This window comes from Heloderma suspectum, chromosome 3 (assembly GCF_057233095.1).
Source record: "Heloderma suspectum isolate Gila_16-S chromosome 3, 16-S_ref, whole genome shotgun sequence".
In the NCBI taxonomy this organism is placed as follows: Eukaryota; Metazoa; Chordata; class Lepidosauria; order Squamata; family Helodermatidae; genus Heloderma; species Heloderma suspectum.
The window spans coordinates 210,228,936-210,244,563 of NC_139460.1; the positions used below are offsets into that span (position 1 = coordinate 210,228,936).

At 48.4% G+C, this 15,628-nt stretch overlaps 1 protein-coding gene across 1 annotated transcript in view; it reads right to left on the minus strand.

The window, feature by feature from the left end:
- Positions 1-15,628, minus strand: part of CTNNA3 (catenin alpha 3) — a 1,165,030-nt gene that overhangs the window by 31,255 nt on the left and 1,118,147 nt on the right. The window contains exon 16 of the mRNA XM_084845397.1: positions 7,632-7,766. Coding sequence (XP_084701523.1) covers positions 7,632-7,766 — 135 coding nt within the window. The remainder of the gene's footprint in view (positions 1-7,631; positions 7,767-15,628) is intronic.

The window sequence follows — 15,628 nt, forward strand, 5'->3', positions numbered from 1 at the left end:
ACACCCCCACCTGAGTTACTGTTCTGCAAAATCCTGCATTACTGCTACTGCATTCCTACTGTAGTTCAAGCTCCTTCCCTAGGAACACTAAAGCCGTTTGTGTGTTGCCATGGAATGCACCTGAATAACCTCCCAAACCTTGTCCTTCATCATGTATAGTGTAGCTTGAAGCTATTACAGTACCAGGAAGATTGTGGTCCATCTTTCAGTACAGTCGCTCAGCAATTTGTTCAAGGAATCCTGATTCTGTCACTTAATGCAAGTCTGCTTTCTCTAAGTGCCCCACCCCATGTCCGGCTTGCCTGGCCATGGGGGGGGGCATTGTGGGGGAGTGGGGAGAGAAGGCATGCCTAGCATCCATTGGCGGCTTGGCAGTGGGACCACAAGAGATGGGAAGGGGACGGAGAGTCCTCTTTTAGCCCTCTGTGCCCCTCCCGGACGACTCTTGGACGCACGGCTGCGGAGTGGGTGGCACACACTCTGCAGCCTGGGGAGGAGCGTGGGTCAGTGGCAGCGATGTGCCTCTAGCTCCAAGGGAGTCTTCAGTGAGGTGTCGCATCCAGCTGCGGACTGGCCAGGACGCTTGCCACAGCGGCGGCTCCTCCTGGCATGCAGCAGCGATGGCGGCCTTCTCCTTCCAGGATGTGGACCGGTGGGAGTTTACTGCCATGGCGGAGCATGCACTGGTCGGGTGACGGCTGTGGCTTCCTTCACCACAGCAGCTTTTGGCATGCCAGCGGCACGCACGTTCTATCTCAGGCATCTCAGCCTGAGGGCTGTGTGTCGGCTCTTGGCCCTTTCTCAGGGGGTGGCAGAGGGGTCGCTGGCTCTGCATCGCGCCTTGGTGATGGAGGCCCGGAGGCCTGATCTTCTAGGGCCAGCTGGCCCAAGGTTTGAGGGTCCCTTGCTGGTCTCGGGGGGAGGATCCCCCAGGTGTTTCTGCCACCACCTCCCTGGATATGTTTAAGTGGCAAGTATCAGGATGTCCCTGATCGATCTCGGGAGCTAAGCAGGGCCTGCTAGGGATGGGCAGATTCCCTACCTGCTGCTATGAGGGAGGACGATCTGTCCCTTCCCCCATATTCTTCTTTGGCCAGCTCTGCTTCGCAGTGATTCCATGGAGCTGGCTGCTGGCTCTGTATCACCAGCAATCCGGCCGGCCACAATTGCTGTGCCATATCGCTAGGTTAAGGACTGACTCCGGACACAAATGATGTCTACTACGGCTGCATTTACAGCTGCATTTAGGTTAATCTAAGAGCTTTAGATTAGAGTAGTGGATGCCATTTGCGTCTGGAGTCAGTCCTTAACCTAACGATACAGCACAGCAATGGCAGCCACATTGCTGGCAATACGGAGCTGACCGGCGGCTCTGCAGAGTCGCCACAGGGAGGATCTGGCTCTGGAGGATTCTGGAGGGAGGCGGAGGTGAGTAGTGCTGTTCTGCTGCGGATTTCTCCGCCATCCCTAGGGCCTGTCCTGTTTAGTACTCAGATGCGGGACCACCTGGGAATCAGGCTTCCTGCATGGAATAGAGGGTGGGACTCGATGGTCTTGTAGGCCCCTTCCAACCCTATAATTTTGTCCACGTCTACGTTTCCTCAGGTGTGGTATTATTTGGCAGGCCCAGCTTTTGGGCCACGTGCATGCCATGGTCACAAGGTGCATGAGGGTTGCCTTGTTAAGGCTAAGCAGGCTTGGGTCCAGGCAGTATTGGGTAGGGTGACCTCTTTATAATCCCCAATCATTTCTTCAGGCCCACAATATTTTCAACAAGGGGGCAAGAAAGGAAAGGGTAGGCACCATGCCCACCAGTTAATAGGCCACAAGGAAGGCATGATGCCTCCTCTGAGAAGTAGGCTGGTCCTGAATTAGCTTTAATCTTTGCTCACCTCAGACAGCTGAGGAAGACAAAGGGCTCGCCCCTCCCATGTCCATGGGATTAAGTGCATTGCCTGAACTTGGCGACCTAAATGAACTTGGCGGCAGTCCCAGCATACATTGTTGCCTTCTTTTACAGCACGTCTAGATGCCATTGAAATATCTTACAGCGCTGCTCCTATTTCTGCGTTCAGGACCACCCCTCCCGGCTGAGGAAGGCACTACGCCTATGACACTGCAGGCTCTAGTGGTAGGGGTGATGCCAACTACCCCGGTTGCAGGTATCTTAGCTCTGGCTGTCCCAGGCAGCATGCTTGGATGTGATCAAAGCTTTGGACACGTTTGAAACTTCTTCCAGTATGGCTCTGCCATGGGTCTTGGGCCCAATTCCTTCTGCAGCTCTTGAAGGATCAAGTCATCCTATGCAATGGTTTTATGCTTACCTAATATTGTCAACTTTAGTGTTTGTATCTGCAGGGTCAACTCACCACCACCACCAGCAGCCACAATATGTCATTCACCCATGCCCCCTCACCCCGTTTTTCTCCACATCGGTGGGACCAGCAGCCTTCAGTGCAACTCCCTTCACGTTGCAATTATCACCTGCTGCATTATTGACAATTTTCCTTGGGGCAGTCTATCTTTCTTTATAGTGGTGGCAGCCTAGGGATGTCAGAGAATTCCGCCACGGATCTCGGGGAGGCCGAATGGCCCCCGAAATCAGTGGTGTAACAGTCTGCCCCCCCGCAGACTTACCTGGGGCGGATCTTCCTGGCGGTGGCGGCCCCAGCGGTGGCTCTGGCAGCGGTGCGGCTGCGGCATCTGCGGCACCCGGTCTTCCGACCGGCTGCCGCCACCGCCATTTCCAGTAAAAAAAAAAAGACATGATAGGCTACGTAAATGTTTACGTAGCCTATCACGGCTGACTTTAAAAACACAACAACAACAACGTGCGTACACAAATGGCGGCGGCAGCCGGCTGGCCAGGATTCCGGGGAGGGAGGAACGAAGCGCCTCCCCCCCCATCCAGGATTCCAGGGGGAGGGAAGGAGCGCCTCCCCCCCCCGCACCATCAACATAATCCGCGAAAGGGAAGTGCCTTTCGTACATCTCTATGGCAGCAAGGGACAATGCATACAAACGGTCCTTCTAGTTGGGACATTCGATTCTCTCAACAGGTCATACATACCTGGCTCTCTCGGGTAGGGATGGCAGAGAATTCCGCCACGGATTCCATGGGATTAACCCCGGAATCCATGGTGGAATGGCCTCCCGCCCCCCCCCCCCGCAGAATCCCCCGGGACGGCACTTACCTGGAGGGGATGCAGTGGATGTGGTGGCGGTGGTTCTGGCTGCAGCCATCGCGGCTCCTACTACAGCCGCCATTGGCATCTTTGCAGCCGTGATAGGTTACGTAAGAATTTACATAGCCTATCATGGCTAACCCCAAAGGAAAAAAAAACAAAAACAGCATACACAAATGGCGGCGGCTACGGTAGCTGTCATTTGCGTTCCCTATTTTTCGCCATTCTAGCCTACGTAAATATTTACATAGACAATTACAGCGAAAAAAAAAGGGAACTGCAAATAGCGTAGTGGGTGCTATTTGCATTCTTTTTTTCCCACCATTTTATCCTACGTAAATATTTACGTAGGCTTTTATGGCGAAAAAAAAAGAAACGCAAATAGCGCCCACTACGCTATTAGCGGTTCCCTTTTTTTTGCCGTAATTGCCTACGTAAATATTTATGTAGGCTAGAATGGCAAAAAATAGGGAACGCAAATGGCGGCCGCCATAGCCGCAGTCTTTTAAGTATGCCGTTTTTGTTTGTTTTTTTGCCCAGCTGTGATAGGCTACGTAAAGACTTATATAGCCTATCACAGCTGCCTGGCTGGATGCAAATGGTGGCCGCTATGGCGGCCGCCATTTGTGTCCACACAAGCCAGTCCGCAGCCGGAAATCCGGCTGCGGATGGCCCTGGCTGCTTGATTTAATTGGAGAAATTTCCGGCTGCTTGATTTAATTGCCGGCTGCTTGATTTAATTGGAGAAATGTTTGTAACCAGAGGGCCATGGAAAAGGCCCATCAGAAGTGGCCTGGGAAATAGGCTTAGGGCTATATCTGAAGGGCAATTGGATCATCCCATCCGGAAATTTTAGGACACGGGCGGAGCTTTAAAGACAGGAAGACATGCACCTGTCCAATTTGGCAATGAAATATTTCTAGGGGTATACGAAACCCTGCTTACCTGGCTCTGCCGGGTTCCGCAGGCGGAGGGAGGCGATCCGTTCCTCCCCCTAGAATCCTCAATGGGGGGGGAGGTGATCCGTTCCTCCCCTCCCAAAATCCTGCCCGGCTGGCTCTGCTCTGCAGCCAGGCCGCAGAGCCGCCAGCCAGGCCAACCTGCAGCGAGGCCTCCAAACGCTGCCGGGTAGGGATGTACGAAAGTCACTTACCTTTTCGCAGCTTGGCTTCACGGTGGGGGGGAGGCGCTTCGCTTCTCACCCTGAAGTTCAGGCAAGGGGGGGAGGCATCCCGCCTCGCCCAGCCGATATTCAGGCCGGGGGGGGGGTCTTCCCGCCTCGCCTGGCCGAAATTCAGGCTGGGGAGAAGCGCCCCATCTCCCCAGCCACGAAACAAAAAGTGTAAACAAACAAACAAACAAACAAAAAACCCCGTGATAGGCTACGTAACGATTAACGTAGCCTATCACGGCTAGATTTCCAAAGTCAGCTACATTACGTAAATCGTTACGTAGCCTATCACGGGTGACTTTGAAAAAAAAAAAGCACGTACGCAAATGGCGGCGCCCTATGGGCACCGCCATTTGCGTACGCGCTTTTTTTTTCCCCAAAGTCAGCCGTGATAGGCTACGTAAGTATTTGCGTAGCCTATCACGGTGTTTTTGGAAAATCTAGCCGTGATAGGCTACGTAAATCTTTACGTAACCTATCACATTTGTTGTTGTTGTTGTTTTTACTGGGAAATGGCGGTGGCAGCAGCCGGTCAGAAGACCAGCTGCCGCTGCACCAGCACCGCCGGGAGCCGCCAGGAGCCGCCAGAACCAGGGACATTCAGTCAAGGTAAGTCCCATCCCTGGGGGGTGGCGGGGGTAAGGATGGCGGAGAATTTCTCCATGAATCCCGGGGAGGCCGAATGCCAATGCATTCGGCCTCCCGAAATTGGTGGTGAAATTCTCCGCCACCCCCCCGCCACCCCCCCCCCCAGGATGGGACTTACCTCCTTCGAATGTCCCTCTCGGCGGCAGGTCCCGGGGGCATTTCGGCGGCACTTTGGCGGGGGTGGGGGGGGCAGCCGGTCTTCCAACCGGCTGCCACTGCCGCCATTACAAAGTAAATGTAAAAACACACACACACACACGTGATAGGCTACGTAACGATTTACGTAGCCTAGCACGGCTAGATTTCCAAAGTCAGCCATGATAGGCTACGTAAATTGTTACGTAGCCTATCACGGGTGACTTTGAAGAAAAAAAAAGCGCTTACGCAAATGGCGGCACCCATGGTCGCCGCCATTTGCGTTCCTTATTTGGGCCCGGGTAGTCTATGTAAAGATTTTGCGTTGCCCTTATTTTCGCTGTAGTCTACGTAAATCTTTATGTAGACTTCCCGGGCCCAAATAAGGAACACAAATGGCGGCGCCCATGGGCGCCACCATTTGCGTAAGCACTTTTTTTTTTCTTCAAAGTCACCCGTTATAGGCTACGTAACAATTTACGTAGCCTATCACGGCTGACTTTGGAGATCTAGCCGTGATAGGCTACATAAATCGTTACGTACCCTATCACGTGTGTGTGTGTGTGTGTGTGTGTGTGTGTTTTACATTTACTTTTTTTATTTCGCGGCCGAGGACATGGGGCGCTCCTCCCCGGACTGAATTTCGGTGGCGAGGGATGGGGCGCCTCCCCCCCGGCCTGAATTTCAGCCGGGCAGGGCAGGGCACCTCCCCCCCGGCCTGAACTTCGGAGGGACAACCGAAGCGCCTCTCCCCCACCGCGAAGCAAGCTGCGGGACCAGGTAAGGGACTTTTGTCCATCCTTAGGCGGGGTGGTGGTGGACCATTTCTCCACCAATTTCGGGGGGCCGAATGCGTTGGCATTCAGCCTCCCGGAGATTTGTGGAGAAATTCTCCGACATCCCTATTAGGGATGGGAGAGAAATCCTCCACAGACCCCAGTGAGGCGAAATCCAAAATAATCCAGGCCCCCGGAGTCCATGGAGGATTAGAAGACTTACCTCCGCCTCCAGGAAGAATCCTCGCTGGCCGGATCCTCCACGTTGGCTGGCTCTGGAGCGCCAGCGATACGGCCACCATTGCCATATCGCTGGCTGGGTGGATTGAATGTGGATTGAATGAACTACGCCATTTGCATCCCTGTTTTTTCATGCAATAGGCTACGCAAATATTTGTGTAGCGTATCACGTGAAAAAGGAGGGACGCAAATGGTGTCCACTACGCCATTTGCAGCCATAAAGGTCTTAGTTTAAGCTAAGTTTAAGCCATTTATGGCTGCATTTACCTTAAACTAAGACTTTTACGGCCGCAAATGGCGTAGTGGATGCCATTTGCATCCACAGTCAATCCACCCAGCCAGCGATATGGCAATCAATGGTGGCCGTATCGCTGGCACTCCAGAGCCAGCCGGCGGTGCCGCGGAATCACTGTAGAGTGGAGCTGGCCGGCTAGGCTTCCAGGGGGGAGGGACGGATCGCCCCCCCCCTGCGGACACGCCCCCCCAGACCCAGAGGTAACCCTTCTGCCCATCCCTACTGTATGTGCCAGGCAGTCTGGGCTGCTCTGAATGAATCGCTGGGCTGGATGAGGGACTTCATCATATACAAGCTGCTTTACTTCAGGGCACCTCGTTGCTATTCTGCTCTGCCTTGTATCACGCAGAGGCACCCGCAAAGCATCCTGCTTTGACTTTTTATTTGGGCTTCAGATAGAGGCAGTGCACAGCCCTACCAGAAACTGCATCCCCCACCCGCACCCTCATAGCTCATGCAGAGAGAACCATGCCACTGCTGCTGCCTCCATGCTCATAACACAGAGCACGGTTGGGTGAAAGTGGGGCATTCATGGGGGCAGAGATGGGAAGAGACCACAGAAGCAGTTTTAGACAGCTTCCTATGTGGTCTCCAACCCTTTTCCCATCCCGTCCCGCAAGCCACACGTAGACATGCGGAAATGTGCACCCAAGGCAAACTGTCTGCAGAGCAGTTGCAGCCCAGAGGGAATCCTCCATGCTGTTTCCACCCTGTATTGGATAGGCAGTCACCTCCAACTTCAGGGGAGATTGGAGGCATCCGTTTAACTCTATAGGGTTGCACCCTAAAAAGGCAAGTTCAGAAAATTAGCACATCAGCTTTGTATTATCTGGAGCCGAAAATAGTGTTACATATCCTCATATTCCCATAGATGGCCACATGATTCCAAAATTCAAATTAGAGTCTTGATGAAAACATGACTCAACCCTTTTTAATGAAGAAATAAGGAAATGAATGATACAGAAAAATATGATTTAATTTACAACTAGATTAAAAATCCAACACTCACATTCATTATAAAGTTCAAATGCAGGCCAGGGAGGGGGCGAGGTGCAAACTGCTGCACCTACAAGAGACTAAATGTTTCATCTCATGGATCTGACATCCTGTCTGATCATAGAGCAGGTTGTAACTAGAAGATAATGGTATAATGAAATGTCCTCAGGACAATTTGCACTTACGGCTGACATGATGAGCTCTCCACCTAAATTCTGGATTTCAGCTTTAACTTGACTGCAGATTTTGAGTTGGTGGGAATACAGTTTGATCTGTTCCAGATAAGCCAATAAATCCTGCTTGCATGACAGGTCTGGGCACTAAAAAGTAAAAAGAAGAAGAAGAAGAAGAAAGTTGCTCCCTTTTGCTAGTAATTTTAATTGTCCGGTATCCAAAGAACTTGAGGTGAGCCCAAGAGAAAGAGAATGCATGCACATAGATGGATCTTTTACTCCCCCCCCCCACTTTATATAAAGCAGACTCCTGTCCTCTGTATGAAATCTGTATTGATTTGTGTAGATAGTTCCACCTTCCTGTGTCCTGGTGTTACATGTTTGGAACACCTCTTCAGATAGCTGATATTTTCAAAATACAGGGCCATCTAATTGTAGCACAATGTCTGTCAGTATGAGCACAATCCTATGCATGGTTACTCAAAAGTAAGTCCCACTGTGTTCACTGGGACCTAGTCCTAGATAAATATATAGCACTGCAGCCTGTATATAAACAGCAGCAGGCTTATTTGTGTGTTATGTTCCCCATTCAACAGCAAAAACATTTCTCTAAGGAATACGATCCAGATCTGAATCATTGTTGCAATGCCGTTAGCGTATGTATGTATGTATGTATGTATTTATTTATTTATTTCTATACTGCCCAATAGCCGAAGCTCTCTGGGCGGTTCACAAAAATTAAAACTAAACAACACACAAGAAAACAATTTAAAATATATAGAACATTAAAACCACAATATAACAATACAACCACAATAAAACCTAGCAGCAGTGCAGGAGTTTAAAATAGAGACTTACAGCAAAGCTAAACATTTAGAAAGCTAAAATGCTAAAATGCCTGGGAAAATAAAAAGGTCTTCACCTGGCACCAAAAGGAATACAATGTAGGTGCCAGGCAAACCTCACTAGGGAGCTCATTCCAGAGCCAGGATGCCACAGCAGAAAAAGCCCTCCTCCTAGTAGCCACCCGCCTCACTTCCTTTGGCAGGGGCTCACGGAGAAGGGCCGCTGATGATGATCTTAAGGTCCGGGCAGGCACATATGGGAGGAGGCGATCCTTCAGGTAACCTGGCCCCAAGCCGTTAAGGGCTTTGAATGTTAACACCAGCACTTTGAATCGGGCCCGGAAATGGACTGGCAGCCAGTGCAGCTGGAAAAGTACTGGCGTAATATGAGCTTGCAGGCCAGTCCCTGTTAACAATCTTGCTGCCCTATTTTGGACCAGCTGAAGTTTCCGGACCATTTTCAAAGGCAGCCCCATGTATAACGCATTGCAGTAATCCAGACGAGAAGTTATCAGAGCATGGATAACTGTAGCTGGGCTATCTCTGTCCAGATAAGGGCGTAGTTGGTATACCAGCCGAAGCTGATAAAAAGTGCTCCGTGCCACTGAGTTCACCTGTGCCTCAAGTGACAGTTCTGGATCCAAGAGCACCCCCAAACTACGAACCTGATCCTTTAGGGATCTTCTTATGCATCTCATTGATGCACTGGTGTTTTTTTTTAACCTGCTTCTGGTATCTGCAACAGCAAATATGACATTTTCACATTAGGAATGGAACATCATGGATATCATTACCAATATTGTTATTCCTCTCATTGTGTAGGATATTGCGAATAGCACATTCTCTGTGTGCACACTCCCGTTTCAGTGTGTGCAATAGTTCCTATGAACTGAGGACAGAAGTAGAGAAACTGAATGAAATATTAAGTGGGAAGCACTACTGTGGGCGAAAAAGTGGCAGTATGATCTTAATATCATTGGTAGAAAGATTGGCAACAAAATTATTAGAAACCTAGGCTGCAATCCTAAAATCTGAACATTTCTGTGAAAAAACAGATGCTGCCAATTGGACAGTATGGCCTTATCAGCTGGTTCAGCATAGCAATGGCTGCTATATGTAACTATAATATTTTCCCATAGGAACACATTTTGGTTTCATTTCAATGAGCGCCTGTGTCATCCAAATGACAGCAGAATTAGCCATTTGATATTTCACAATAAAAAGTAATGGGCAGAGCTGTACTTGCCAGATTTACTGAAAACTATGGTAGCGTAATAATTGATTTCAATGGATATAGACTCAGATCCAGAATCCAGAGTTCAACATTCATAATTCCTATGCACACCTCTCAAAAAGAAAATGGTGTTGCGGCTGGTAAATAGTAAATACACTGAAAGCAGTTGAGAGAGTGTAAGAACGACATGCATCCATTTTAGAGAGAAAGCATAATAATACTCTCTTGACCACTTCCTGGTCCTTTTTGGCAATAAGGGCAGCAAGAAACTCTTTGTTCATGCTACAAAGCCATTAAAACAGGGTGAGGGGAGCCTCAGGCCCCCACTGAAAAGATATTGTCATTAGCCATCTTGCAGGACAGTTAAGAGATGGGGATAATTCACTTCATTAATTCAAAACGTTATAAACTGCCTCAATCCTAAGGAGAGGTGACATAAACACCAATAAAATAACAGAAAACTTTAATTATTCATTAACTGGATTTTGCTTTAGTTCCATCTCATCACTTTGCTAAGGAAGTAAAATTATTTTCCCCACTGTACTGAGAATGCAAATGGGAAATGCTACTGATTATGCCATAATCCAGCACAGAATGAGTATACAGCAGTGCAATCCTATGCACGTCTACTTGGAAGTAAGGCCCACTGACTTCAACAGGGCTTACTCCCAGGTAAGTGGGTATAGGATTGCAGCCTTAAGATGAATGAAAATGAAATGGCCTAAATTATAACCCACAGCACTAGTTTCAATGGATTTTCATCAAATGGCAGACACACTGGAACTCTATTTAAGCTATTTCAAACAGTGAGATAACGATCACAACACCCATGACTGTGCTTATCGTAATCAAATAACTGTTATTTTGGTCTCAATCATTTTATCAGCTTCTAGTATCCTTTTGTGGTGGTTTTGCTGATATGAAACAAAATGGAATATTAATGAAGAAATTATTATCTTAATTACAGTTTCTTTTAAGTCCCTGGCTTCTACAGCACAGTGATGTAAGCATAAGGTATATTGTTATGGCTGCTGGGTGATTGTCATTTGCTAACCGATTACTTGCTAATAGTCAAGGAAGATTGCTTGATGTTTCCTTAATGGGAGCTAATGACTGGAGGTTTTCCTTCTGCATGGGCAATCGACTTGCAGGGCGGGGCCTGAGACCACTACTTTCATAGTTTCTGTGTGTAAGAAAATAAGGCAGTTGGCAGTTCTGAATTTGGCCAGACATAAATTGCTGGGAGAGCTGAGAATTGGGGTGCAATTGCTCCCTTTGGAAATCTGATACAGGATTAGTACTGTCTACTTTAGAAGGTGATTTGCTTCCATTCTGCTTTGCTCGTATGGAGGAAAATAAAATGGACAGATATTGCAAAAGACATCATAAGTGGCCAGTGCTCTCTCTCATCCCAAGGAGGATAAACCCTGAAGTGGTACCCCCAAACTTCTCACTGTTTGGGGCAGTACAATGAGTACAAAAAGTGGGCAGTGTTAAGTGTTTAATGCTGAATAACATTTGCATACATTCTAACTGATTTTGGGGAGGCCACATAATTCTTGCCAGAAATCATGTACAGCTTGATAGTGTAATGCCAGCCTTCCCCAACCAGGGGATGCTGGCTGGAGGATGCTGGGAGTTGTAGTCCAACATATCTGGAGAACGCCATGTTGGGGAAACCTGATGCATGCATTCACATGGAGACTGGAAGAGTTTAAAAGCTCAAATGAAGAAAAAAACCACACCTCTGTTATTGAGAAATAAATCCAAATAAATGTATTGAGAATTGTTTTAAAAATAAGATATCAAACAGTAAAATATCTACAATTTATCAAAAGTACTATTGACCACCATTTACAAATGCAATAGATATGATCCATGTTCTAGATAAATAATCTCCTATTGAGTTTTCACCTGATCTGCACAGCCAAAATAGGCCAAAGGGCCTTTGGCTGCCCTTAGGGGTGGGTGAGCTGGGCGGTTGCCCAGGGCGCTGAACTGAGGGAGGTGCCAAGCTGAACTCAGTGACTGTGTTTTATTAATGTATTGTCTGCAGTGAGCAAGGATGGCAAAAAGCAACTGTCTGGAACCTTTCTTTCGAGGTTCTACTGGTTGTTTGGGTTGTAACTAGGGATGGCGGAGAATTTCTCGCCGAAACTTCGGGGGGCCGAGCGCCAACATGTTCGGCCCCCCGAACAAGTTTTGGGGAGAAATCCTCCGCACCCCCCCCACACCCTGCACCCCCCCCGGGACGGGACTTACCTTCCCTGAATGTCCCTCCCGGCGGCGGGTCCGGCTGGCGGTTCGTCCGGTGTTCGAGCGGGGCGGGAGCGGCAGCCGGTCTTTCGACCGGCTGCCGCCCCCGCCATTGCAATGAAAGAAAAAAAAAAAACGTCCCCTGATAGGCTACGTGACGATTCACGTAGCCTATCACGGCTAGATTTGCAAAGTCAGCCGTGATAGGCTACGTGAATCGTCACGTAGCCTATCACGGGTGACTTTAAAAAAAAAAAAAAGTGTGTACGGATAATGGCGGCCCCCATAGGGAGCCGCCATTCCCGTTCCTTATTTGGTCGCTGTAGTCTACGTAAATGTAGACTATGGGGGCCGCCATTCGCGTACGCACTTTTTTTTTTTTTTAAAGTCACCCGTGATAGGCTACGTGTCGATTCACGTAGCCTATCACGGCTGACTTTCCAGATCTAGCCATGATAGGCTACGTGAATCGTCACGTAGCCTATCAGGGGACTTTTTTTGTTTGTTTTTTAACTTTCGTGTTCACGGCCGGGCGAGGCGGGAAGCCTCCCCCCCGGCCTGAATTTCGGCCAGGCGAGGCGGGAAGCCTCCCCCCCCCGGCCTGAACTTCGCGGGGGGAGCAGCGAAGCGCTCCCCCCCACCGCGAACAAGCTGCGAGAAAAGGTAAGTGACTTTCGTCCACCCCTAGTTGTAACTACAAAAATGATCTTTCAGTTAGCTTTATGCTTCTTTTTCCATTTCCACTTTGATGTCTCTTGTGCTAGTTAAAAATTAGTGGAACACAGCTTTCCTTTGGGAAAATGGTACCGAGCACTTAGCACTTCAAATACTGTTAAGCACTATAAACACTATACCAGTAACAATAAAAGAAAGCTGTAAACTGTACAAAATCAGCTGGATGACTTTTTATTTATAACTGTAATTTATTATTTTAATTATTACAACATAGATATTCTAAAATAAATAATGCTTACCAAAAAGATAGGAATTGCTACAAAACAAAAAATACTGTAAAACCTGTGGTGCTTCTGCTGTGTTGAACAGTGCACTGTCACTGCTCAGATTGTGGCTTTTCGAACTTTGGCTTGAGCAAACTGTAGCACAGTGGCTGAGAGAGCAAGGTTCTGAGCAATGTTGTTCTTGATGGGCATCACACCTGCACCATGCCCCATAAATCCTCTGGGTGGCTTTGGAAAACTAAGTACCGGGGTGGGGGGACCAAAGACACTCCTAGGGCCAGCCCTACAAAGGCAATAACCAAACCCAAACCTAATGTTACCGAGAGGCAATAGCTCTATTCCAAGAAGAAAATAGCAGCCCAAGCGTGAGCAAGTAGGGATGCTTCCAGGTTGACAGCTCCTGTCTCTACCAATCAAAAGGCATTGTGCAGCTATTCCATCTTTCCGTCCTTCATCATTTGTTGTTGTTGAGATAAATATAGCTAGCTAGCTAGATAAGCAGAAGGAAAACATGGGAGAGTTACAAATGGGAGATATTGTCATCTGAACCCCCATAAAGTTCTGAGTTTGAGGCAGCATGACAGCACAATAAGAGAGGAATTGCACACCTGTGTGGTTGGACACAAGCATTCAATAATGCTAGAATATAGGGGAGGAGATGAAAGATGATCTCTAACTGCTGCTCTTTCCAATCTCTTGGGAATGTGGTTTTATCCTATCTGCTTGTGAAACCATTTTAGGTCCACAAAGCTCTTGAGGCCTCTCGAGGAAGTTTCCCTTCAGTTCTGCAGGGGTTTTATTGACAGCACTAGGCGCAATGAAAAAGCTTATTCCCTAATGGTGGAGAACAGCAATTCTGCAAGCTAAACATATTTTTGAAAACTATGATTCATGTTTGAAACATTTCAACAAATGCATTCTTTGCAGACTTATTATTTTTAGTGTTTGTGGCAAAGAGTTGTTGAGGGATTTTAAGCCTGCAATCAAAACGGATTGTAGCGTGAATGAATTCGGCTAGTCATGTTGCACCATGTCATATTTCTTTTAAAGAACTACAAAGTAATGTTATTTTTCCTGTATATTTTCAAAATGGCCCCTGCTAAAGTGAATAACCTGTAAGATGTAGTTAATGTTAAATCACATCACTTTTTGTTTTCTCTTTCTCAGAGGCAAAAACCCTCACGGCCTAATTCAAATGGTTTCACAGTTCTCCCTTTTGATGATCTGAGATTGTATGCAGCCTGAGTAAAAGTCATTCATTTGAAACTGTTCTACTTTATGAACTGGAAAAGGTCAAAGAGATGCAACAATGAGTCTTCATTACACAGTGGTTGCTTATTTCAGCCGCTCTCTCGCTTTAAAAGCTACATGGGAGGGGCAGCGTGGGTAGAGGGCTTTGTTTTTCTTACTTGCATGTAATATATGATTCTGAGAACTCATACATTATGGCTGAGGTGTAGATGGGAAGGTGGTGCCATGCTAAAAGAGCTATGCTCGGAGAGGTAGTGTGAATGACAAACCGATGTGCTCCAGTGAAGTGAGCTTATTGGCTGTGACAAGAAGAACTTTAAATGATTTAGTTATTCCCAGTTTCAGCTACCAGAGAAAAGCTATGAGAAATATATGTTCAATCTCCATAAAAGCACAGTATCCAGGCCCCGGTCCAGTGACATGCACACAGTTGCTGGCGCCGTGTGCACAGGTCAGATAATCAGCAGCAGCTTAAGGGGAGGCAGGAGTGGGAGCCAATTGATGCTATTGTCGGCTTTCTGACAGGTGAGGTGACATGAGCCCATCCTGGCAGCTGGAACAGGAGAAGAACTACACACGTAGTCCCCATTTGCAGTTCCTAATCCAGGTAGGGCCACAGATGCAGAAGCCTGCTATTGCATGCATATGCTCCCCTAGGTGGAGTGGGGTAATTATTTGTAAAGAAAACATACCTGCCTGGATCCTAAGATTTGGAAGAAGCCGATTATCTAGACCCATTTCAGTCGGGCTTCAGGCCGGGGCATGGGACAGAAACAGCCTTGGTTGCCTTGGTGGATGATATGAGGAGGGCTCTGGATAGGGGTGAATGCTCCTTCCTTGTTCTCCTCGACCTCTCAGCAGCTTTTGATACCGTTGACCATGGTATCCTCCTGGACCACCTGGAGGGGTTGGGCATTGGAGACACCATATTGCGGTGGTTCCGGTGCTTCCTCTCCGGTACCAGAGGGTAGCACTGGGAGAGGAGGTTTCAGACCTGTGGCCACTCACTTGTGGGGTACCACAGGGTTCAATCCTCTCCTCGATGCTATTTAACACCTATGTGAAGCCGCTGGGGGCTATCATCAGGAGGTTTGGGGTGCAGTGTCATCAGTATGCGGATGACACGCAGCTCTACCTCTTGTTCAGATCTTCACCAAGGTTGGCTGTAAAATCCCTCTCCATATGTCTGGAGACGGTGATTGGCTGGATGGGGAGGAATAAGCTGAAGCTGAACCCTAACAAAACTGAGGTACTTTTGGTGGGCAACAAGAGGCTGGGGGTTGCTGACCTGGTGTTGAATGGGGTACGGCTACCCTTGAAAGACCAGGTCCGCAGCCTGGGGGTCATTTTGGACTCCCAGCTGTCCAAGGAGGCTCAGGTGGCAGCTGTGAGCTGGACAGCGCTGTATCAACTCCATCTGATATGGTGGCTTCGCCCCTACCTTCCCGACCATCTGCTCCCATC